This window comes from Aethalodelphis obliquidens, unplaced genomic scaffold (assembly GCF_003676395.1).
Source record: "Aethalodelphis obliquidens isolate GAN/ISIS:26980383/991018 unplaced genomic scaffold, ASM367639v1 scaffold27, whole genome shotgun sequence".
Lineage (NCBI taxonomy): Eukaryota > Metazoa > Chordata > Mammalia > Artiodactyla > Delphinidae > Aethalodelphis > Aethalodelphis obliquidens.
This window is the reverse complement of record NW_020837971.1, coordinates 15,386,720-15,413,116: the sequence shown is the minus strand read 5'-3', so window position 1 is coordinate 15,413,116 and position 26,397 is coordinate 15,386,720. Positions and strand designations below refer to the sequence as shown.

Genomic DNA, 26,397 nt, shown 5'->3' with positions numbered 1-26,397 from the left:
TTCTTTGTCCTTTTTTTTTTTTTTTACTCTGGGAGGTTCATGTTTCTGTGTATATTGGTAAGATCTAGTTATATATTAAAGAAATATTAATCAGTTTGGGTGAACAGATATTAGAACTATTTTTTCCCTGAGTCTTTTCATTTTGTGTTCATATTATGTACTAATAATGCTTTTTAATGTACTCAAATCTATCAATCTTTTCCTTTGGCAGGAGAAGCAGAGAAGAAAACAGGATTTCTTAAGAAGAAAAAACTGTCCTTCATCTTCCAAAGCTGTTTTCTCTGCTGTCCTTACTTAGTTACCCAAATTGGAAACATGGTATGAATCAAAACAATCATTTCTGAAAGAAGGATTAATAACTTCGACGATATGGACATGTAAGGGATTATAAAATGCTTTCTATTTTAATATTATCTTGGTGACACTTACCTTCTTAAGAAAGCCTCTAATAAGAACATAAGAGAACTTATTTTCAAAGGAATTTCATTGAAGAGTGAAAACGAGAAACATAACATACATGCATCCTTGCAAATTTGGGATATGTCAAATGAGTAAGAACAGTACACAAGAAAGTTCTGGAAAATCTTCAGATTTCTAAAGAACCAGGGCCTGCCACGTTATCACAGATGAGTGGCACCGATAAAGGAGTGTGGACTATGGAACGAACTCAGTAAGGGAGACGACACTTACTACTCCAGAACTAGGATCATTTCCGATGGCGTCTCGTAGACTGCGTGTAAATTAATGACCCAAGGATCGTCCTGTGCTAGTTCAAGAACAGCAATTTCATGAATTATTTCTGTCCGACAATCTTGGCCTTTTCTTCTTTTTCTCATGAACTTTGCTGCAAATTCTTTTCCAGAATCTTTCTTTATACATTTCCTCACCACTGCAAACTTCCCCCTAGAATTCAACAAAACACATTCACGGTTAAAATTGACTTTTCAGAGATGATAAATTTTAATAAAATTTCCCAACAGTCATCAGTGGATATTCAAATTTAGGTCATATGCAATCATAAAAGTAGCAATATAACTTGGGAAACACCTCTCTAATCAAATAAAATGTAATGTGTAAATTTGCAAGATTCATTCTTCTAAATACAGAACCAAATATTAAAGCCAATATTTTTTTGCAGCGTTATATAACTTAATTTTTCACACATTTATACATAAAAATGATTTAAATCTTAAAAAAAGCCATTTGACTTTTTTAAGAGAAACCGGTTATGAGAATTCTAAAATAATGAATTTCACTGTCACTAAGTGACTCTAAGAGGACACTATCACCTTCCAAAGTTATGAAAGTTAGGGATCTCATGTATATGACATCATTTCAACCACTGCATCAGCTGGAAATGTCTAGTTTTCCTATAAAGACAGATACAACAAACATTACTTTGATACGCTCCACTACCATGCTATTACACTAATAAGTCACATGGGGACACGTATAGCGTATTGATTAAGGGATAAGGTCTGGAATTAGACAGATGTGGGCTTGAATCCCCAAAACGGCTCTGCCCACTCACTCAACGCATAACCTTGGGCAATTTATTTAACCTCTTATTTAAGAAAAATCTCATTTTCCTAATCTATAAAAGAGGACACAAACGGAATCTACTTTACAGTGCTGTTGTAAGAATTAAAGAATTATAATACATGTCAATTGCTTAGCATGGTACTTGCCACATAGTAAGTACTCAAAAAACTATTAGTAATCAAACAAATCATTAAGTTGTAATAATCGTCACCCATAAATATCCAATACTCAAGTTGGAAGGCAACTCAAAAATCATATAGTTTTTTTTTTTTAACCTAATGCCAAATGCCAAAGCCATGTCTTCTTTCAAACTGTGAGGTAGTCTTTTCCACTCCTGGGTGCATACTATTCTTAACAAGGCTTTCATTACAAGCCTAAACCTGGCTTCAAGTGAAGGGCTGTAGTCCTGGTCTTTTGCTGAGCAGTACTGAAGAGCCCCCATGACAGTCTATCAGGTACTGGACACAGCTAATCATTCCTCATCCCCTTAGGGTTCTGGGATCGCCTCACTGTCATGACTCATAGAACTGCTGGAAAAATGTGCCAACTGAATCTGAAGCAACTGTGCCAAGTATAATCTCATCAAAGTGTTACATGATTATTATTTTGCTGATGTTGGCACAATACAACTTAATATGCCTTTAAAAACACTTGACAGGTTTTCCATATTTCATAAATAAAATAAATGACCTAGATCTTTTTCCTCTTGGATTTTTTTCAAGCCAGTGTCCTCATACTATGGTTTAAAAATATATTTAAAAAATTTCAATGCAAGCCTTTAATTTGCTCTGTTAAATTCTACTTTCTAGGTTTGGGCCCGGCATTCTAGACTACTGACTAATTTTGAGGACTAATTCTTCCTTCTTAGCTACTGTTAACCATGATTTTCATGCCTTCTGTATTTCTGTTATACCATCAGCAATAAAAATGTTACATGAAAAAATCCTTAGGCACAGCCCTACAGATGTTCAATTAGTGGCAATCTACCTAATAGCTCCCTAATTCAGAACAAAGTTCTCTATGTTCAACAGAAATGCGAAAGACTTTTCCATATTACTAGAGAGATTAAACAATAAACTATGCATCACAGATTAACACCTCTTTTTATTTTACGCCACAAAATCATTAGGCTAATAACATCTCCACTGAGTTTTAAAAGGTTCCTAATTATCTTTGGATTCCCTTAAGGAAGAGAAAAAAATCATCACTAGTTTGATTTTTTTATACCTATATTTCTGAAGTTTCAAAAGAAGAGAAAAAGAGAAAGCCTATTTTGTAAAAAACTGACCAACATAATTGACAACAAGCGTCTTGCTATTAAATTAGAAATGGCTGGGTTGAACTACCCTCAGAGTACTCCCACATGAAACACACAGATATCTACTGCTACCATACCTAACATTCAAGGCAACAGTACCGCGTAGTAGTAAAATACTACTTCTTACCTATCTGGCTTGAAGGTATATTTCCAAATACCAGACACTCAACAGAGAAAAGGATCCCACACATCACTGACCTGTAAACTCTGGGAACCCTTGTTACAGAAGAACCATTGCTTAATTCAGGGGCCAGAGGCAAACACAGGGGAGAGACCTAAACTTATCTGATGTCTGTGGCCAGGCACCCATTTCTTGGGTCACCACAGTAGGTCCCACGGCTCTCCTCCCACTCCAATCACTACTCTTGACACCACCTTTGTTTTCGAGGAAGCATTCCTCATGGCTGCAAGTCTACCCTTTTCTTTTCCCCATTTCATACACTATACTGGGAGTGGGCAAACTTTTCTGTAAAGGGCCAGATAGCAAATATTTTTGGTTTTGCTGGCCAGACGGTCTGATCACTACTGTTCAAGTCTGCTGTTGTAGAGTAAAAGCAGCTGGAGACAACAGGTAAATGAATGGGGGTGGCTGGGTTAAAAAAAAAAAACAAAACACTTTACCAACACAAACAACAAAATGTGAATTTCACATAGTTTCCATGTCATTAAATATGACTTTTCTTTTGACTTTTTTCAATCATTTAAAAATGTAAAAATCATTCTATATAGCTGGCGAGCTTTACAAAAACAGGCAGCCAGCAGTAGGTTGCCAAGCCGTGCACTACTGCACGCTGAAGAAAACTCTTCTGCCATTCTGATACTGCACACCACTGAAACTGACAGCAAGGCAGCAGATCACAAGGGTCTGAGGAAACATGCACTGGCTTCATCTCTGAATGACTGGGAGGGGAACCCTTATAACTACTCAGAGAGTCAGAAGATGAAACGAGGTTTCCGGGAACTGTTCTTCCTGCAGAGCCACGCAGGACACAGAACTCTGAGACTCAGCCGTCAAGGTGCGGGGTCCTAGTGAACACACTACGAATGAACACTGTCACAGTGGCCCTAAATTCCACACGTGCAGGGGCTCTAGTATGCATGCTTTACCACAACTTCATGGTAAAAACTGTGATTGTACCTCAACTCTAAGTTACTGAGGGCTCTCCAAAGCATGAAATAATGTTTCTCTGACACCAGGGGTCACAGTTACATGCAGAGACTTGAGACTGATGAGGTTCAAAGGGCACCATCTACTTTCTTTTGTTGGCTTACCCGAAATTCTTCCTGGATTACATCGTTGTTACAGTTTTCGGAGCTCTTCACTCATTTCACAAACATCTATAGCTCACTATTATACACTAAACTGAGAACTCAGATTTTCATTACTCATTTTTGGGGGGGGGGAATATCAGAAGTGAATACATTTCAGAACTCAATGATAACCCATTCCAGGGTGGAAAGAAAGGAAGGATAAACAATGATAACAACAGGAAGTAACATTTTGAGTCAGATCCACCAGTCTAAGCTTCCTCAGAACAAGGACTGGGCTTCACCAGTGCCCAACTGGTAGAGCTTGGGAAGGCACAGTGAGGATCTGTAGGTAGGTATGACACGCTAAGGAGTTTGTGCTTTATTTCTCAGGGTAAAAATGGGCGCCTATGAGAATTTTTTAAGTAAGGTAAATGTGTTAAAAGGTAGGTCTGAGAGTGTATAGTGAAGTGTTAACTAGAAACTAGGGAAGCCAAGAAAATAATTCAAGGTAAGGGGTCTGAGCGAAAGTACCAGCAGTGGAGGCTGGGAAGAGAGAATGAATTTACAAGACATTCAAGGTCAAGATCCGTGAGCACTTCCTGACATGCTGAGTTGCAGGCAGAGATGAGGGCAGAAGGGAAAGGTGGAAGTGGAAGATGACTTGGAGATTTTTAACCTGGGTACGGGGTGATGTGGTACCATCCACTGAGAGAAAGATTAGAAGAATGATAACGGATTTGCGGGGGGGGGGGGGGGGGGCGGGGGGGGGGGGGGGCAGGGGGAGGGGGAGTGTGTTAGGTTTGGATGGGAGAAGTTTGAGGTGCTTTTCTCTGTAAAGAGAACTTTATTTACTAGATGGATTCCAAATATAAGTTCCAGTGTTGGGTTGCTACACAAAGGTGAACAGATAATAAAATATATAAGGTTCAGGCAAAGATTAAAAACTGTAGATGCTAATTTGAGTGGTATATAGAAGAAGCAAAAGAAAAGTGACCTCCGAGGTTCCAGGTTTGATTCTATAATAGATTACAGTAAAGTGCTTTGTTTCTCCCTGTATTCTATTAAAGTTGGTCTGACATATTAGAATTTGTTGCCCTAAGACTGTCTCCTTGGCTGGAGGATGAGTTCCAGGAACCTGGCCTCTTATTCATCTTTGCATCTCCATGCGTAGAGCCCCGCACATGGCAGGTGCTCAAATATGACATCAGATAACACCCTGAGTACATACACTGTTCATGCTATTTTGTTAAAGAAAAGTTCTATGGCAACTTAACCTCATAAGGTTTAATATTTTAGCCACAATGGACTACTTGCCTTTCTCTTTTTCATTGACTTTTTCTGCACTGTGCTTATTTGTTTTCTTGCCAATGTCTGGAGTATCTTTCATCACTACTAGTAGTAAAATTCCACCCGTTCGTTCAGGCCCAGCTCAAATGTTATTTTCCCATGTGGCATGTCAGCTCGCCTATAAAGGGAGTAGTGACTGATTTGTTAGATTTGGGAATAACTTCCAGAGCCTATCAAAGGGCCTTATGTGCTCAATATGCAAGTACAGTATTTGCTCAATAGCACTGGGGTTATGCCTTAAGTGCAAAGAAGTTCCGTTCAAGAAAGACCTAGAAAAGACGTATCTTCCTTACCTCTGAAAGGAAAACAACAAAAAACTATCTGCTGACCCTAAGTGTAAAAATCAGTGAGTCCGTCAGATCAGACATCGACATAAGTGACAAGAACAGGTAAGGCTTTAAAAGCCGGGCTCAGTTTTAAATTCCGGCTGCTAACTGTAATCTTGGACACTTGGCTCAGGCTTTCTGAGTCTTAGATTGCTCACCTGTAAAATGAGGTTGATGGCACTAACCTTGCAGGGTAATGAGCACTAAACAAAATGGCATCTCCAAAGTGTGTAGCATCCGGCAAATGATCAGTAATCAGTACACAGCAGCTATTTTTATTGTTTGGGACATTAATTTCAGATCTATGATAATTTGTAAAAAAAAATAATCATACAGAACAGAGGAGTTTTGGAGGTGATCTAATTTGAACTCTCTACTTGATGCATAAATTCCCTCTATAAGTCGGGTTCCTTCTTCCCTTCCTGAACAGGTGAATCAATGACTGTAGCTACTTAACTTTCTAATGCATTTGGTTCAATAATCAGATTTTATAAAATTTTGTTATTGTAGTTATGTAAAGAGGCTGAAATTCATCAAATCCTTAAGTTTATGTAATTTCTAAATTTAATTTTTATTTTATATTGGACTATAGTGGAAGGTTTATGTATTTTAAATTAAGATTTTATTTTTAACACTGTAAGCCCCAACTTCTCAAAATTAAAACAGTTGACTTAATGAAGCATCTGCCTTAGAGCAGGAGCCATATTTCCTAAGTAACGTCTGCTGCTGAATCACAAACATAGCCAACTGTTTTTACCCATCCAAAAATATTGGATTATCCAAAACTGGAAATATTTTTCAAACTAATTTTAAACTGCCAAGAAATCGTAAATAACAGTTTTCCTAAACAAGGTGCAATTTCTACATGGATAGTATTGTTTAACAAGGGTCTTTATTTCTAAAGAAATTACAGCTTACAATTTATGACATATGCTTAAGTAGCTGTAAGGTACTAAACCTGAAGCCATCACCTACAGACAGAAATCTAGGTAAAGGACACCCACCTCCTGAAACACATCCACCTGTGCATCCCCTTCAGCTCGAACATCCTCTAATTCTCTGATAAAAATCCTTCCTCGTTCCTGTTACTCCCAACCACTCTGAGGATAATGAGATAGGACGTCCCTGTCCACCATAAGGCCCAGCTGAGACAAGCTGGGACCTGGGACCCTTCACCTGAGTGCTTGCACCTGGACAAACATCTCCTCGAGCCATAGACAAAGAAACTCTAAGGGACTAAGAACTGCACGCATGCGCAGGTGCGGTCAATTATGAACAATAAGATACAAAAAGGCCTCAGGCCAACTGCCACTTCTGAGAAGCTGCGAGCAAAAGCGGGGGGCTGCACGCGATCCCTGCGCACAGCACCAGCAAGGGGGTGCGCAGATCACCGAAGCCTCCCCTCCAGCCCGACCCAGCCACCGGCCCCCACCCTCACCCCACTGAAGGGACCAGCTCCGCCCACCCCACTTTGGGGAACGAGTAAGGGCACCTGCTTCTTGTTTTCCTTCCCTCGTGCTGCAGCACGGAGTCCCAGTAAAGCCTTGCCTGGAATGCTCCTCTGGCCTCTTATCCATTGCTATTGATTCAAGAGCCCAAGGACCCAGGTGGAACCGGGGAGGGAAGCATATGACACCGAAGCTGGGCAGGGTTTGTTCCAATTTGGAACTCATTAACCTGTCCTCTCATAAAAACGATGGGAAATTGCTTTAGCCACAAGACAGGCTAGGATTGTTCTTTGAGAAACATCTGTGGTATAAATGGAAGTGATTTCAGAGCCCCAGCTCAGGTGATTCTCACAAGACTCAATCTACCTGTGTCTTGATTTTCTCATCTGAAAGATGGGACTTCCCAAACCTGCTTGTGATGAGAAGTAAATGAGATCATGCAAGTGAAAGCACCTGTAAAACTGTATGGCCCCTATACATTTATGAAGGACCCGTTCCAGCAGAGAACTCATATTTATACCTTTTTTCCCCCCACAGGAAATATCAACTGTGAGTATGTAATAATATAAAAAACAAAAGATGTTCTTTTGGCTTTAAAGATCTCTTTTTTCTTAAGATAAAATGTATGAGTATGTCAAAAAATGCTCAAGTTGAGGACTAGGCAAATCATTTGATGTGGAATTAGTATAATTTAAAATTCCTAGAAACATTTTTCTGTTCCTACACTATCGGTTAGAACTCGAGAAGTCAACACTTTGAAAAAAATTCTCAGAACTCAAGGTCATGGCTCCTGCGCCTTGCGTCATTACTGTGGTTTCCACTGGCACCTGTCCTGCCTCAGAGAAAGGTAACAAGTCTCAGGAATAATAAGTCAAGCTTCCAGCAATAAAAGCAAATTTTACATCATATATTTACCCATATTTAGGTTGCCATGGACTCTACTGGAGGTATGAAAGAAATGTGACATTTCTTAAAATAATCAACATTACATACTTTCATTACTATGGAATCAGTATCGACCATTTAAAATGTTTTCTCCAAACAGCCATCTCACTGAAAGCTTTATATTTCTGTAAGATAAATTGGGAACTCCCAAAAGAACTCAGTTTCTGTGTTTGAACAGTTAGCTCTTCACACCTCTTCAACATTCTCAACTAAATGAAAGGCCATAGAACAAAATGAATAGATCTTTGTTTTTCATACCACATCGTTAAAATACAACATGAGTAATTTTTAAGTTCTGTATCAGCATGAGATCGACTCGTTCTATCAGAAATGCAACCAGAGTTAACAGTTGGAAAAAGATGCAACTTTTCTATCTTACTACAGAAAGGAATACACATAAACACACTTCATTATGTCAAAACTACAACACACAGGCAAAACTTATAAACCTTAAACAGAGAGCTTCTAACACAAAACAGAGCTTTTACTTCCTGAGACTTCTGAACAGTTCTCTTGTCTTTTGGAATGAGGTTTTATTACTTTTGCAACAGATGAAAAGTATTTTGAGGTCGTGCACATTTTCCTGTTTTTGCCTTTTGGTTACATTCACTGAGCTACACAATGAATTGCATTTTTTGAGTGCACCCCGGAAGCTAAGTACAGCCTTTATGCTACACATGTTTTTAATTTATTTAGTTCTCTCAACAACTCTATGAGGCTATCAATGGTTAGGTAACTTACTCAAGTACATGTAACTAGTAAGTAAAGGGCCAAGACTCCACTGTCTGACTCCAAAGTCCATGTTCTAGAACACTGCATTACACTTCTCCGTGATGAAAAGAGAACCAAAAAGAAACAAATACATTCGTTTTTTCAGTTTTAGGCTCTTATATCAAGTATCTATCTAATTGCATTGTTCTGCTGCTTCAGGAATTATTACTTATGTAAAGAAATTTATATAAGAAGATATGTACAAGACGTCACAACCTTCAAACAAACACTTTACAGGCAAGCTAATTTTATAATAGAGAGGGTAAAATGAAAGTTGAAACATTCCCGGAGGAATTGTCACACAGCTGGTAGGGCGCAAATCAATTTTTTTTCAGATTAAATCATTTATTGCAAAGTCTACAAGACAGTGCTTGCCACCCGAAGACATTTCAGTTTTGTAATATGTTCTCATTTTGTGGAATGAAGCCAGACAACCAAACAACGGAGAGTTCTAGTTTTCCTTCTTCGAGAAATCAGGGTTAATTCAGAATGTCTGGAATTTTGACCAATTAGAATACCTACATGAGTCAGTAGCTACCTACCTCTTCCTTTGTCATAAAGTGTGCACAGATGCAGTTAATTAGTGCCTAGCACAGTGATGTAAATCTTGTCCCAGAAAGATGTTTCTCCTTGTAACATTTGGAATAAATGAGACACTTTTAAGGTAGGTTTCCTTGCCAAAAAAACGATTTCTAAAAGTTACCTTAATATTTGTAAGGCAGCTTGTTTTTAACATTGTAATCACTGTTACGAGGACTTCTTTTTCCAAGAGCCCCAGGTGAAGGCTGTTACCCATTACAACCTGCTGCGCTTTTGCCAGGCCCAGTGAATTGTGCTTTACAGCCACCGCATCTTCACGACACCCCTGACGGAGACACTGTCACTACGCTGATTTTACGGGTGGGAAACGAGAGGCTGGGGAGTCTATGTTACCGTCCAAAGGCACACAGAGCAAGCAGAGTGGGGACCTGAGCTCGGGTCTGGCCCCAAAGCCTGTGCTTTTGACGACTTCTCCAAACTATTCTTAAGGAAAAAGGGAGTCGGTCCCCAAACCCCTATCACACTCTTGGACCCCTCTTCAACGTACAAGATGTAAAGGATCCAAACAGCCTTCACCTTGTGCAATTTGAAAAAGAGACCGAGTTCTAAGCCCTCCCGACCCCTACAAAGCAAGAGTGGGGAGGGGAAGAGAAGGCAAGGGCCGGTTTTCAGCAGAGAAAGTCAGACGAGGGCCCGGAGCCTACAAGTGAAACCGATATGAACTTAAAAGGCGCAGGGACCTCATTTCAGAACGAAAGCAGCACAAACCCAAGAAACCGCAACCGAAGTCAGCAGGAGGCGGCGGACAGAAATTGTCACGCTCGGCGTTCTGCTCTCTGCTCTGTCACAGCCGCAGAGGGAGAAGCAGGAACCCACAAGCTCCAGGGGCAAAACCGGAGCTGCCTTCACACCTCTGCTCTGGCTTCAGACTCGCCGCCGCGGGTAAAGGTTCGCAGCGTGGTTCCCACGCCGTCTCGTTAAGTTACCGAGCCAAGGACCACAGAGGCCGAAAAGGCCCGGAGCAGAGGAAGCGGTCAAGGTTCTCGGGTACCCGCGCGGGAGACTTTCTCACGGCCGCTACCCAGGGTACAGCACACGCCGGCGGAGCGCGCCGGCTCGGGGGACGCGGCGCGTGCAAGGGTGGCCTGGGGGCCCTGCCGCCCTAATCGCCGCCCGCACCCAGGTCTGTGCCCGGTTCCGGCGCGCTATCTGCCCCCGCCGGCCTCCCGCACTTATCTGCTCCCCGCCCGCCCGGCCCTCGTCCGCCTCACCTGCCCAGCGCCCGGCCCGGGCTCAGGCTGTAGGCATCCTGGAAGGGCTCGGTGCACACCGCGGTGCGGATCTCCGTCAGCAGCCCGCGGGGCGGGGGCGGCAGCCGGCGCGGCGTGGTCAGACCCCGGCCGACTCGACCCGAGCCGGGGGCGGCGGCCGGGGAAGAGCCGCCGCTGCTCGGCCTCTCCAGAGGAATCATGGCGCTCGGGCGCTCTTTAGCTCCGGCCGCCCGGCTAGCTCCGAGCTGCCAGCGGGTCACGGTCCCGCCTCCAGCTGCCTCGAGAACGTCTGAGGAGGTCAACCGCTCTCCCCTGCGCCGCGCACAGAGTGCCGCCGGCTGCCTCCCGGCCCCCGCCTCCCAGCCGTCCGGTCCCGCCCCACGCTCGGCCCCGCCCCTCCCCTCGGCCCTCGCTGAGCTTCCGCGGGGCCGGAGCGCCGCGCGCCTCACGCGCGCCCTCTGCAGCCGAGGGGGAGAAGGTGCAGCCTGGCGGGCGGCCTCGGGGTGGGCCTGAGCAGTCTGCAGGCGACCAACAGTACCACCCTTCTGGCTGGAGGACCCACTGCATCAGCCAGTTACGCACCTGTTGAGCATCTGAGAGTTGGAAACCTGAGCCCTCCGTTAATGAAAGGCGTAGGAGCTGCCAGCCAGAGCTTCACGATCCCTTCCCTTGGGCGGGTCAGGAGGGGCGATGAGACTCAGATCAGGGCTGCTGTACAGCACGCGGAAGCTGCCCGGGGGCAGCTGGTTCCTTCCCACGTTGAGAGGAGGACGTGGAGGCAAGAGGTGGATAAATATTTTTAAGCTCTCACACCAGCCCTATGAAACAGGCACTATTATACTGTGTGCAGTCTTCTCTATATTTAACTTTCGAGGTGCTCTCATCCGGTCTTGTGTCTTTAATAATATTCGTATGCTCATGACTACAAAATTTTTATCTCCAGCTTCCAACCATTCTCTGAACTTCGGACTCATATATTCAAGTATACACTTGGCATCACCATTTAGATGCCAAATTAGCATCTCAAACGTAACGAGCAAAAGTCAGGTCCTGATCATCCTTCATAAATGCACTCCTGCCCAGTTTCCCCACCTCGGTAAATGGAGCTCCATCCTTCTGGTGGTTCAGGGCAAAAACCTTGGCGTCAGTACTGACTCCTCTTTCTCTCATACCTTCATCCAATTTACAAGTAAATCCTCTTGGCTTTACCTTCAAAATATATCCAGAATCTGATCACTTCTCTTCCACATTACCACAATTAGCATTATCTCTTGTCTGGATTAGTGTGATAGCTCGCTAACTGGATTACCTGCTTCCATCCTTCTTCCTCCCCAATTCCACACAGTTTATTTTCAAGGGAACCAGAGTGATCTTTTTAAAATCTAAATCAGATCATGTCACTGCTCTGCTTAGAGTTTTGCGATGATGAGCTAGTCTACTTGTGATCAATACTCTCACTGAGAAATATTAGAAAAAAATTTAAAACAGTCCTCTACTTGAAACATCAGAGAGTTTCAAAAGCAGCAAGAACTTGGATGACTAAGATCCTGGAAAGAAGGGCAGCCCAGAATGACACCACTTTCCCATGAGGCATTTGATAATTCCAAAGCAATGACTGAAAGGGTGAGAAAATAAGTAGGACTTTAGGCATCTCACCAGGCTGGGGAGATGAAAAATTGGAGTTTAGGATCTACTAAGGAGAAAGAGCTGGTAAACACACTAGACTTGCAGTTGGCACCCCAGAGTGCTACATCCTAGGAGCATCGGTAAAAAGGAAATAGACCAGCCCTCCCAAGGACTGAAGAACAGCTTCAAAACTCGATAGTAAATCCCCTCTGGAGAAAAACACAACCACCCAGAGCCACACATTATCTGTACAGTATTTCATACCCAATGTCTGGCACTTCTAAAATTTTTAAAAGGGGCACACGAAAAGAATTATCTTAAAAACTGAGAGGAAAAGGCAGAAAACAGAAATAAGCAAGCAGGAGATCCAGATACTGAATCTTAAAGACAGCTTTTTGAAATAATTCTGTTTAATATCTTCAAGAAATTAAATGACAAGATAGAGAATTTCAGCATAGAACTGAGAACTCCAAAGAAGAATAAAATGGACTTTGTAGGATTGGGGGGGGAACCCCACAAACTAAAACTATGACTGAATAGGGACGGGTTTAATAACAGATTTGATACAACTTAAGAAAAAATTAGTGAACCTGATTAGTGAACTTAATAGGTCAAAAATTATGCAAAATGAAACACGAGATAAGAGGACATAATGTTCAGAAAAGAGAATATAATAAGTCTCCTACATATGAACGAATTCAGTTCCAAGAGCGGGTTCGTAAGTCCAATTTGTTCCTAAGTCCAACAAAGTTAGCCTAGGTACCCAACTAACACAATCGGCTACACAGTAGTATACTGTAATAGGTTTATAATGCTTTTCACACAAATAATACATAAAAAACAAACAAAACATAAAGAAAACATTTTAATCTTACAGTACAGTACCTTGAAAAGTACAGTAGTACAGTACGACAGCTGGCATCCAGGGACTGACATCAAGTGAACAGGCAAGAAGAGTTACTGACTGGAGGAGGGAGAGGAGATGGGAGATGGTAGAGCTGCAGGATCGCCAGCAATAGGAGACGGAGGGCAAGCTGCAATTTCACTCATGCCTGATGTTGATGGCATAGGTTCAGGTTCCTTGCTGGATTCAATTGTATCTATCCTCTTGAAAAAACAATCCAGTGATGTCTGGGTAGTAACTCTTTTTTTCTCATCACAGATGACATGGTAGCACTGGATTGCATTCTGAATGGCTGCTGCAGCCTTCGTGTACCGTTCTACGTTTGGGTCCTGTGCCTCAAAAACTAACAGTGCCTCCTCAAATAAAGAAAATCCCCTTGCCGTTTCCTGAGTCGTGAATCTCAGCAGTACCAGCTACAGCACTGTTGCTTTTACACTTGCTCCTGGACATCCTGGGCTTGAACTAAAGATCCTGTACTATTGTAGTTTATACAGTACTGTACAGTAAAGTACACAAAAGCACAACCACTTGTAGAGGATGCACGCACATGACAACGTATGCCAGACACGTGAACTAACTTACATGACTGGACATGTGAACGCACGTTTGCATCTTTGAAAGTTCGCAACTTGAAGGTTCGTGTGTAGGGGACTTACTGTAAAGTATGTAAGGTATGTGTTAAAATGTTCTAACACACATGTAATTGAAGCATCAGAAGGAGAGGGGAGAGAAAAAAAAGAAGCAATAGTGTAAAGGATAGTGGCTAGGGATTTTTCAAAACTAATGAAAGACAGCAACTCACAGAATCAAGAAACATTGTGGATATCAGCAGATTTCAAGCAAAGAAAACCATACCTAGGCAGATCACAGTAGACTACTGAGAATTAAACACAAAGAGAAAAATCTTCAAAAAAAATAGGCACAGGAAGCAGATATATTACCTGCAACAGAGCAACAGTAAGATCAAGAGCTTATTCTCAAAGACAAAATGGAAGCCTAAAGACCTTCAGATAGCTTCAAAATACTAGAAGAAATTAGCTGCCGATCTAGATTATATACTACCCAGTAAAAAATATTCTTCAAAATTGAAAGTAAAATACAGGCATTTTTATGACAAACATTAAGATCATCAGCTGACCTACATTAAAGGAAATTCTAAAAGGAGTTTTTTAGGTAGATAGAAAATAATCCCAGATAACATTGTGCAGATGTCTGAAGGGATGCAGAAGAATGAAGGGATTAAGCCGTGGCTAGATATAAATAAAATAGGAACTGTATAGAACAATAAGAAGATAAAAAGTAATTTTTAAAGGGACAAATATAATAAACTCATATCAAATGTTTAAATTTGCTAGAAGTCAAAGATCTTATAAATTAACCAATGGGGCCATAAAAAGAAATGAAGTTGAACTATTTGTAGTGAGGTGGTTGGACCTAGAGTCTGTCATACAGAGTGAAGTAAGTCAGAAAGTCAAAAACAAATACCGTACGCTAACACATATATATGGAATCTAAGGGAAAAAAAAAAAAAGGTCATGAAGAACCTAGGGGTAAGACGGGAATAAAGACACAGACCTACTAGGGAATGGACTTGAGGATATGGGGAGGGGGAAGGGTAAGCTGGGACGAAGTGAGAGAGTGGCATGGACTTATATATACTACCGAATGTAAAACAGATAGCTAGTGGGAAGCAGCTGCATAGCACAGGGAGACCAGCTAGGTGCTTTGTGACCACCTAGAGGGGTGGGATAGGGAGGGTGGGAGGGAGACGCAAGAGGGAGGGGATATGGGGATATATGTATATGTATAACTGATTCACTTTGTTGTAAAGCAGAAACTAACACACCATTGTAAAGCAATTATATTACAATAAAGGTGTTTAAAAAATTAAAAAATAATTAACCAATGGGGTTCTATTTTTGCAAGTCAAATTAGCAAAACATTTTAAGGTAATTTAATGCCCATCACTAGTGATGATGGATGGAAAGACAGGAAGAATAAAAACATAAGTGCTTTTTTTCCCTTCTTTTGTTCTAATCTGTGTTTTTCTGCACGTTTCCAAGAACTCAGATATCACTTTCTATAGGGTGTCTAACCTCATTCTACCAGGTAAGAGTCTGGCCTCCCTGCTTCCATATCAACCTGAACTTATCTTTATCAAACTGCGTTCTAAGTGTATAATTCTCTATTTTCCTAGTTAGAGAGGACAGAGACCATTTATTTCTGTATCTCAGTGTATATAAGTGAAACTCCATAAATATTGATGAATAAATGTGGTTGAATTGAATATGCAACACTCTAAGTGTCTCTCTGTAGGAAATAATTAAATGAATTATGATATATTTACTTGATAGGTCATTATGCAATAGTTTCACAGGGATTAATCACACTGCCTTATACTTGTTTTGCAATGATAGCTATAAAAAAAGAACGATTCGAAATTGTTTCTATTGTATAGTATACTTTTAAAGTGCGTGGAAAAGAGGTGACATGGCATTAGCACTCTAATAGTGATTCTTTTTGAGGTATGTGACTATTGTTGAGTAATTTTCTTTTATATTTTGTATTTCCAAATGTCTTTAGATGATTATATATTACTTCTATAACTAAACTAAGTGAAAAGAATTTTAAGCTTTGTTTTTAAAATAAACATTCCATAGTCCTGCCATCCAGGCATGGACTATGGTTATTATTATTACTTTTAACATCTTTGTTGGAGTACAATTGCTTTACATTGTTGTGTTAGCCGCTGCTGTATAACAAAGTGAATCAGCTATACGTATACACATACCCCCATATCCCCTCTCTCTTGCGTCTCCCTCCCACCCTCCCTATCCCACCCCCCTGTGCTATGCGGCTGCTTCCCACTAGCTATCTATTTTACATTTGGTAGTGTATATATGTCAATGCCACTATTTTGAACACAACTCACACCTACCCAGCTGATCCTATCTTTCCATCTACTGATGGGGAATTAAATCACATTCTCTTTCTCCTACTTCAGATTGAAGCTTGTTGTACGTCCAAACTTCGATTATTTTTTAAATACCAGAGCACTGTCTGGGAAATTATGTGTAAGTTACAGATCTAAGCTCTCTGAGGATGAATATGCGTTTGAGATCAGCATTTCAGATAAACAACATAATTTCCTTTGACTTCTGCTGTTAAAGAAGATGGATTTGTACTTCTCATTTGGGTGCCAAAATTAGCATTTAGGTCAAATGTAAGACTGGACTCTAACCTTTCAATGACCATTTTTCATAATTTAGCTTAGGAAGGGGCAACTCACTAGGGTCATCTCTCCTCTCTTTTCCTTTGCCATTTAGCCTCTCTAAATCAGGTTGACATGTGAGAGAATGACAATTGTTCTACCAGAGTTATAAAAGATAACTTTGGGGAGGAGATTTATTGTGAAACTAAATACAAATTTACACACATGTGAGGGTTCAGATTTGAAAGCACATGGATCTGAGAGAACACAAGTGAAGCAGCTACCGCATGTCATTCAATAGCTGTTCAGTGAATGTTCTGGAATCTAATGAAATGATCAGCTAACACACTTTGAAATATTGATAAATGGGCAACTCAATTCCCAGGTTAAAATTTTCTATATGACTTCTGAGGTGTTTATCGATTAAGAAAACTAAATATCTTTTTTTTTTTTCGGTACGCGGGCTTTTCACTGTTGTGGCCTCCCCCGTTGCAGAGCACAGGCTCCGGACGCGTAGGCTCAGCGGCCACGGCTCACGGACCCAGCCGCTCCGCGGCATGTGGGATCCTCCCGGACCGGGGCACGAGCCCGTGTCCCCTGCATCAGCAGGCGGACCCTCAACCACTGCGCCACCGGGGAAGCCCAAGAAAACTAAATATCTTAATAAATGTAGACGAGCTAATGAAAAGCATAACAAATATTTTCATGAATTGAATGAAATCCTCTGCAATTCTGTGTTTTACAGTGCAAACTCTAAAAGGAGCATATCAGCTCAAGAGAGAAAATGTGGATCCACTTCAGACTGGTTGAAAATGTAATATAATTGGTATTTCATCGACTGTAATGTTTGGAGTTTTGAATTATTATTATGCGAAATACATAACAGATTGATGGAAATCTTTGAGCACGAGAAAACAGCATCCTCAAAAGAGCCTACACATCTAAGGAAGCATCAGCAGCACAGGAGCCTAGAATCCCGTCTCCTAACTTCTCATTTAAACACTCATGAAGAAGATGCCTAGAGGAAATAACCACATGAGCTCTAGAAAATAAAAGGGGAAAAAAATCAATCTTATAGTGGACTCTAGGTTTAGTTTCTATGATTTACAGTTCTGAGGTCTGAAGATACAGAGTAGAAAACAAGATTAATGGGCACGCTCACAGAATCATTTCTGGTGATCTCCTGTTGGGAAATGAGAGTAAAGGTCAGCCTTTTATATTCTGCAAAGACTCTGGAAACACAGAAGTAATTATTTTGTACTGGACTGGCCTTTACTGGCCTGACATAGGAATGCTTTAATTCCTAAATTCTGTTTCCTATGCAAGATAAGGTGGTTCAGCCAGAAATAACATTTATAAATTCCCTAATGTATTCTAGGCACTGTTTTTAAAAATTTACCTGTACTTTCTTGAGGCCTCAAAATAACACCATCTTGATCTGTAGATTAAACACAATCCCAATCGAAATCCCAATGAAGTATCTTGCGGATACTGACGAACTGATTCTAAAGTTCATATGGAGATGCAAAAGACTCAGAATAGCTAACGCAATATTGAAGGAAAAGAACAAAGTCAGAGGGCTGACACTACCCAACTTCAAGACAAACTATAAAGCTATAGCAATCAAGACAGTGTGGTAATGGCAGTATGGTGGAGTGTGAGGTTCCCTGCCCACATTTCCTGGGATCCAGGAAGGAGGTTGTGAGACCCCAGTGGAGCCAAGGACTGAGGAGGGCCACCTTGAGAAGACAGGCTCGTGCACCACTGGCAGGCCTGCTGACCATGGTCCCAGCTGTGGACCAGAAGCGGCCCTGTTCCTCTGTGGACTTGACTTTAACCTTCACTTATTTGTCCTTCAATGCTTGTCCTTTCTTTATACAGTTCTGAGTTCCTGACCTATATTATTTTCCTTTCCTCTAAAGTCTTTTTTTTTTTTAGATTTATTTATTTATTTATTTATTTTTGGCTGTGTTTGTTCTTCGTTGCTGCACACGGGCTTTCTCTGGTTGTGGCGAGTGGGGGCTACTCTTCTTTGTGGTGCGTGGGCTTCTCATTGCGGTGGCTTCTCTTGTTGCAGAGTACGGGCTCTAGGCGCATGGCTTCAATAGTTGTGGCACATGGGCTCAGTAGTTGTGGCGCACGGGCTTAGTTGCTCCGTGGCATGTGGGATCTTCCCGGACCAGGGCTCGAATCCATGTCCCCTGAATTGGCAGGTGGATTCTTAACCACAGCGCCATCAGGGAAACCCTAAAGCCTTTCTTTCAACATTTCGTTCAAGACAGTCTACTGGCAACAAATTCCCTCAGTTTTTGTTTGTCTGAGAATTTTTTTTCCTCCTTCACTTTTTAAAAAAAATTTATTTTATTTACTTATTTTTGGCTGTGTTGGGTCTTCGCTGCTGCACGCGGGCTTTCTCTAGTTGTGGCGAGTGGGGACTACTCTTCGTTGCGGTGCATGGCCTTCTCATTGTGGTGGCTTCTCCTGTTGTGGAGCATGGGCTCTAGGGCACACGGGCTTCAGTAGTTGCAGCATGCGGGCTCAGCAGTTGTGGCTCGCAGACTCTAGAACACAGGCTCAGTAGTTGTGGCACACGAGCTTAGTTGCTCCGCGGCATGTGGGATCTTCCCGGACCAGGGCTCGAAACCGTGTGCCCTGCATTGGCAGGTGGATTCTTAACCACTGTGCCACCACAGAAGCCCTTCTCCTTCACTTTTGAAGGATAATTTGCAGGGTACAGAATTCTAGGTTGGTGGATTTTTTTCTGTCACCACTTCAAACATTTCACTCTACTCTTTAATTTCTGAGGAGAAATTGGATGTAATTCTTATTATTGTTCCTCTACAGTTAAGGTGTTTTTTCCTTCTGGCTACTTCCAGGATCTTTTATCTTTGGTTTTCTGTAATTTCAAAATGATATGCCTACGTGTAATTTATTTATTTATTTGCATTTATCCTGCTTTGGTTCTCTGAACTTCTTGGATCTGTGGTTTGGTCTGACATGAAATTGGGGGAAACTTTATAGTCATCACTGTTTCAAATATGTCTTCTATTCCTTTTTCCCTTCTCCTTCTGGTGTTGCCATTACACACATGACATCTTTTTTAGTTGTCCCACAGACCCTGGATATTGTTTAGCTTTTTCTGGTCTTTGTTCTCTTTGCTTTTCAGTTTAGGGGGTTACTATGGAGATATCCTCAATTTCAGAGATTCTTTCCTCAGCACGTCTAGTCTATTAATCAGCCCATAAAAGGCATTCTTCATTTCTGTTACATTGTGTTTGATCTCTAGCATTTCTTCTTCGTTCTGTCTTAGGATTTTCGTCTCTCTGCTTACATCGCTCATCTGTTCTTGTCTGTTGTCTACTTTATCCATTAGACCCTTAGCATAGTAACCATAGTTGTTTTAACTTCCCAGTCTGGTAATTCCAACGCCCTTGCCATGTCTGGTTCTAATGCTTGCTTTGTCTCTTCAAATAGTGTTTTTGTTTTTTTTTTCTTCTAGTATGTCTAGTAATTTTTTTCTTGATAACTAGACATGAGGTGGTGTAAAAAGAAGTGCTGTAAATGGGCCTTTAGTCACGTGGTGGTGAGGTGTGGGGCAAGGGGAAGCATTCTACAGTCCCATGATCAGGTCTCAGTGTTTTAGTGAGCCTGTGCCTCTAGAACTTCACAAGTGTTGCTCAGTTTTTTTCTCCCTCCTTAGGTGGGAGAGTATGACCAGAGTAAGCTGGAGTTTGGTATTTCCCTTTTCTGAAGTCAGTTAGGCTCTGGAAAGACCCCAGCGGGTTAGGGTCTGTTTAACTAGTTTCCCCTGTAGGCTGGCCTTGTTAAGAAGAACGAAGTGCTCTGGCATGTTTGGGAATGGTTCCTTTTCCCCACTCCCTGCCAGAAGCTTGAGGGGTTTTTTTCTCTGATATTTGCTGTGGGAAGCTGGTTGAACTGGAAATAAGTCTCACAAGATTGTGGAGACCTCCCTATGATTGTGGGGTCCTCCTGGAGTTTTTAACTCTCAGATTTGTTCCCATTGAGTTTCCAGCAATTGCTCGATGACAGTTCAGCGTTTCCTCCTCCAGCACTGGCTCCTGTGGCAATTTCTGAGGGTCTCTGCTCCGATAAGCCAAGACTCCCTGTATGTGTCCGTCTGTCTCTCCAGTCTTGCGGGCCCCGGTTGGCCCTGTGTCTTCCCCTGTCTTATGGAGCCAAGAAGAGTTGAGCTTTCAGTCTGTTTCTGCTTTTTATGAGTTGTTAGGACGAAGTGATGACTTACAAGCTCCTTACAAGAGGAACCGGAAACTCTTATTAATTTTTTATACCCTGTATGAAATTCATTCATTTATTCAAGAAATATCCAATGATTAATTAAATTTGATTAATTAACTAAATTAATTCATGACATTGGTATTTAGCCAGAACGGTTTTAGGCCTTGGTGTTATAAGGGTAAACAAAACAACATCCCTGCTTCTCTGGAATTTACATTCTTACGGAGGAGGCACAATAAACAAATAAGAGATGTAAGTCAGGTAGAGATAAGTAGTATAAAAAAACATGAAACAAGAAAATGAGATTAGGAGGGTCTGGAAACTCTACTTCAGATTTGTTGAAGAGAAAAAGGCTCTCTGGGAAGGTGAAAGATGGAGAGCGACCTAAATGGAGAGAGGGAGAGAACCTTGCATACACACAGGGAAAGAGAATTCCAAGCAGAGCAAATCATGACTGCAAAGGCTCTAGGGTGTTTGGGTGTGTGGCTGGGAGAGAGAGGTCAGAGATAAGCAAAGCAGCCAGAGGCATGTCAGGTAGGGATTTATACACGGATGGGAAACCATTGGAGGGCTTGATCTGGGGAGTGTTGTGATTTAACACGTTTTATACAGATTATTCTCACTACAGTGTGGAGGATAGACCGTAGGGTGGTGAATTGGATCCAGGAAGGCCAGCTAGGAGACTGTGACAATAATACAGATGAGAAATCACTGTGGGTTGGACTAAGGAGGTGGCAATGGAATTGGTGAAAAGCAATGGAAATTCTTTCCAGGTAGGTCCAGCAAGAATTGCTGGTGGATGAGATGAAGAGCTTGAGAGAAGGATCTCTTTTTGCAGTTTCTCTGAATCCTGGGTCAGGTATGTGGGTAGCTCCATCATGAAAGTAGCCATCACTTTCAACAGGTCACCACCATTCTTGAGGCAGCTTCTAGTTTGTTCTCATGGGTTTCAGTTCATCCTTGTGAGCTTCCTTTGTCCTGGTTCTCCCCTGCTGCAGATCTGGCTTCTCTTCCTGATTCAGACCAACCATTGTCTGCAAAAGCTTCAATAGGTTTATTCACCAGCCCCACAGCTGTGCAAGGTCCGGCCCTATTATCAAGTCCTTATTCTGTATCATTCAGAGTGACTCTACTTCCCTGATCAAAACCTTAACTGATACAAGTTTGATCTGTTTTTCAGCCCAGTGAATAGAGATGTTCATGGGCCCGTTGGATATAAAGTCTAAGAGATGTTTTAGCGATATTCATGAGTCGTGAGTATCTAGTGTTTTCTTATAATCCTGTGGTAAATAATTTTTAAAACTCTTCACTTCTAATTATGTTGCATTGTGGTCAGAGAATGTGGGACTATGGCTTCTTCGGCATTTATTGAGACATTGTCTATAGTCTTATTCATTTATTTAGGAAATGCTTTTGTGCTTGGAAAGGATGCATATTTTCTGCTTGTTGGGTAAAGGTTTTTATGGGTATCTACACAATAGGTAGGATGTGGATACCCATAAAATCCTTAATAACTCTTAAAAATGAAGACAAAAGAATTTTAGGTTAATATTGTTGGGGGGTAAGACAGTCACTACATATTTGTAAAATAAACAAGTCACCAAGGAGACCCAACCATCATTAACTTATATACACATAATACATAGCCTCAAAATAAATGAAGCTTACTGAATTACAAATTCAAAGAATTTTGATTTATAAATTATTTATAAAATTGACCAAAACAAATTAATAACAATAATTAACAAACCAAATCATATTTATGTGTGTTTCTATACCAAGGAAACAAACTATACTTCTTATAACAAAAACAAATTTGAATGACATTGATTAAGCACCTACACATCAACGTTTTGGAAGCTGGGGCTCAGCGTTCTCAGGGTAGAAGTTCCGCGTTCTTATCTCAACCTAAGAGTTTAATCTACAAAATAAATATCAACTGAGCAATATTTGTTTGTACCATATAATTATGACAAAACTACATTTTATAAACAAATATATGAAAAATATAGATTCACTTATTTTAGAAGCTATATCTTTCAAGTACCATGAGCTGCTACACTTTTTCATATGTTAAATACTTAAAGAGTTCAAGTGGCTTGTTCCAGCAAAAGACACACAAACAAAAAAGCAAAGGCACAGTATTGTTCTTTTCATACCTGCTTTTTCAAAGTTTATAATCTGCCATCCCTGATTTACATATTTTATTTCTTCTCTGTCTGAACATTTCGAAGTACTTACTTTATGCCTCTTTTAGATTGCAGTAGTATTTCAGTTTCCCCTTGTTCATTCTATCTGGCAGTTCCTCACGTATTTTATAATTTTTTGTCGATGAGCTCATATAAATACGCCAATTTCTCTTCTCGCGTCAGCATCATTATTAATTTAAATTAAACAGTGGCCACCATGCATAGTAAGGTTAAGCCAAACTTTCAATGCTTGGTTTCAAAAGTTATCCCAGAAAGGAAAGGATGCCTAATGGTCTTCGAATCAGTTATCTATTGCCACCATAACAATGTACAACAATCATAAACTATCACTGGCATGTAACCATGTCTCAGCTGGAGTTTGGCTGGGTGGCTTTCATGATCGTGGCTGAGTTTGCCCTAATACCTGGGGGTCAACTGGCTGTTGGTTGATCTAGCCTGGTCTCAGCTGGGCTCCCCCTGTTTCTCATCCTCCTCTTACACTGGGCATGCACTCCTCACGACAGGAGAGCAGCAAGAGAGAGAAGTCAAGCTCAATTGTGCAAATACTTTAGAAGCGTCTGCTTGCAGTATGTTGGCCAAAGCAGGTAGGTCAGAATGCTGAGATCCCAGTAGGAGGTGACAGCAGAGTTAGGAGTGTGGAAAAGGGTGTGGCTATAGGCAGGGGTGATGAATTCCATTTTATGATCTACTATAATCTTAGAAAAGAGATAGTCCCCACTGTTATTTAATTTTTTCCACCAAAGGAATAAGCTTGAAAGAAGAGAATCTCTTTTTATGGGCAAATATAAAAGTTTGGATAAAAGTCGTGACCCAATTTTTTATTACATTTAAAAAATAATAGGTAACACAACATTGTAAATCAAGTATACTTCAATTAAAAAAAAGTAATAGGAATTATGTAACTATAAAGGCAAAAAGAAAACTCTATAACATACACTCCTTGGAATAAAATGAAAATTAAATGGAAAAGAAATACAAGTTCTTGGGCATATAGGAGATGGCTAATGAAACACGTTTTAACACTAACTCACTCAGAGTTCCCAGACATTAAAAAAATCTCTATGTTCTCCCAGCTCTTCAAGATGCGAAGGTTTTAAGGCTGATTTACTCACTTCTAGGCCCTTCTCTGCTTACTGTTTCAGGAAGAACATGTTTCCCTCTCGGTGATAAACCTAAATTATTTTCCCCAATTTTATACATGCTCAAATCCTGCCGCCATTATAAACACATTTCTGTCTGACTTTCCTCTCCAGCGGAGCCAATGGCTTCTGTTCCCTTTCCCCATAGCATTTTGCTTATTTATTATTATTCTTTTACAAGGACATCACATCTTACTCTGGGGCTGGGGTGGGGAATGGGAGAGGGACTATGCATATTAAAAACAGGGGCCAAATCTCAAATGAAGGGGAAGAATGCAGTGTTATTTGCTGGACGATGGACTCCCTGAGGGCAAAGACTCCTAAGCACAGGACCCAGCATGTAATAAGTATTCAAAAAATGCTTAAAGGAATGAAGGTGGTGGGTAGTGGCGGTTGAGTGCTTGGACCCTGGAGCCAAGCTCCTTGTTCAAATCTTGGCCATACATTTACTTTGGGTAAATTAACTTCTCTATGTTTCAGGGTTTTTTTTTTTTTTTTTTTTTTTCAGTTTTAGATGGGGATATAAATGTAGCTAAGGCAATACTGGGTTGGCCAAAAAGTGCCTTCAGTTTTTAAGTAAAAATAAAAGACACATTTTTCATTTTCACCAAGAACTTTATTGAACAACGTATTCACCCTTTTGTTCCACTACCTTCTGCCATTTTTTCAGGCAACTTCATAGTTCCGTCTTCCCAAAACTTTTAATCTTTTTGAGCAAAGAACTGTTCCAGGTGCCTTTTACAGTCTTCCAGAGAATTGAAATTTTTTCCATTAAGAGAATTTTGTGAAGACTGAAGTAAATGGAGATCCGAAGGTCCAATGTCTGGTCAATACGGTGGATGAATCAGAACTCCCCAGCCAAGCTGTAACAGTTTTTGCCTGGTCATCAGAGAAACATGCAGTCTTGCGTTATCCTGATGGAAGGTTAGGCATTTTCTGTTGGCTAATTCTGGACGCTTTTCGTCAAGTGCTGCTTTCAGTTGGTCTAACTGGGAGCAGTACTTGTTGGAATTAATAGTTTGGTTTTCCGGAAGGAGCTCATAATAGAGGACTCCCTTCCAATCCCACCACATACACAACATCACCTTCTTTGGATGAAGACTGGCCTTTGGTGTGGTTGGTGGTGGTTCATTTCACTGGCACCACGATCTCTTCCATTCCACAGTGTTGTACAGTATCCACTTTTCATCGTCCGTCACAATTTGTTTTAAAAATGGAACGTTTTCATTACGTTTAAGTAGAGAATCGCATGTGGAAATACGGTCAAGAAGGTTTTTCTCACTTAGGTGGAACCCAAACTTTAAAACGATGAACGTAACCAAGCTGGTGTAAATGATTTTCAATGCTTGATCTGGATATTCTGAGTACATTGGCTATCTCCCGCGTGGTATAACGTTGATTGTTCTCAATTAACGTCTCAGTTTGATCGCTATCAACTTCAACTGGTCTACCCGACCATGGAGCATCAGCTCCAGCAAGAAATCTCCAGCATGAAACTTCGCAAACCACTTTTGACACGTTCGATCAGTCACAGCACCTTCTCCATACGTTGCATAAATCTTTTTGTGTGTTTCAGTTGTGTTTTTACCTTTCTTGAAATAATAAAGCATAATATGCCAAAAATGTTGCTTCCATCTTCAAGATTAAAATGGCTACACAAAAATTCACCGATTTTGGTAAGTCTTTTTTGAAATGCACGCTGATATGATGGCTGTCACATACAATCTAACAACATGGTTTCGAATGAAGTTAAAGACAGCTAAGTGCTACTAGAGCCATCTTACGGAAAAAACGGAATGAACCTTTTGGCCAACCCAATACATGAAAAGCTCCAGTTCTTTTTTTTAAGTAGTGAAAAATTTACTGTGGTCCCAGTCATCTTCATTAATCCATTGGTTAAACAGATACTATAATTTTAGTCTTTTTTAAAAAAGTGGATCTTTTATTTTTAAAATTTATTTATTTTTTGTCCACGTTGTGAGGCTTGAAGGATCTTAGTTCCCCGACCAGGGATTGAACCCAGGTCATCAGCAGTGAAAGTACAAAGTCCTAACCACTGGACCACCAGGGAATTTCCTGTAATATTAATTATTGATTTACTATATTAATCTATTTTATTTTTTATCATAGATAAGGTATTTCTAATTTATTTAAATACTGCAAAATGATCATAAAAATGTTTTAATGTTTACTTTTGAGAAAAGCAAAAACAATAAGAATTTAGCTGGGAAGGGACTAATATAATAGAACTTATTCATTTATTTTTATTTAAAAAATTTCTTTATTGAAAT

General features: G+C 40.8%; 1 protein-coding gene across 2 annotated transcripts in view; it reads right to left on the bottom strand.

Annotated features, from left to right (window-relative positions):
- STK17A (serine/threonine kinase 17a) overlaps positions 1–11,089 on the bottom strand; it is a 50,728-nt gene extending 39,639 nt beyond the window's left edge. Inside the window, exons 1-2 of one of the 2 annotated variants that reach the window (XR_003436585.1) lie at positions 10,760–11,081; positions 691–903 (exon numbers count right to left, since the gene is read on the bottom strand). Coding sequence is in view for 1 of the 2 variants with exons in the window: in XM_027123989.1 (XP_026979790.1) it covers positions 691–903; positions 10,760–10,959 (413 nt within the window). In the remaining variant the exon portion in view is untranslated. Of the gene's footprint in view, positions 1–690; positions 904–10,759 lie in introns of both variants that reach the window. The other variant, XM_027123989.1, reaches the window with a different exon arrangement.
- Between the last annotated feature and the right edge of the window lie 15,308 nt (positions 11,090–26,397).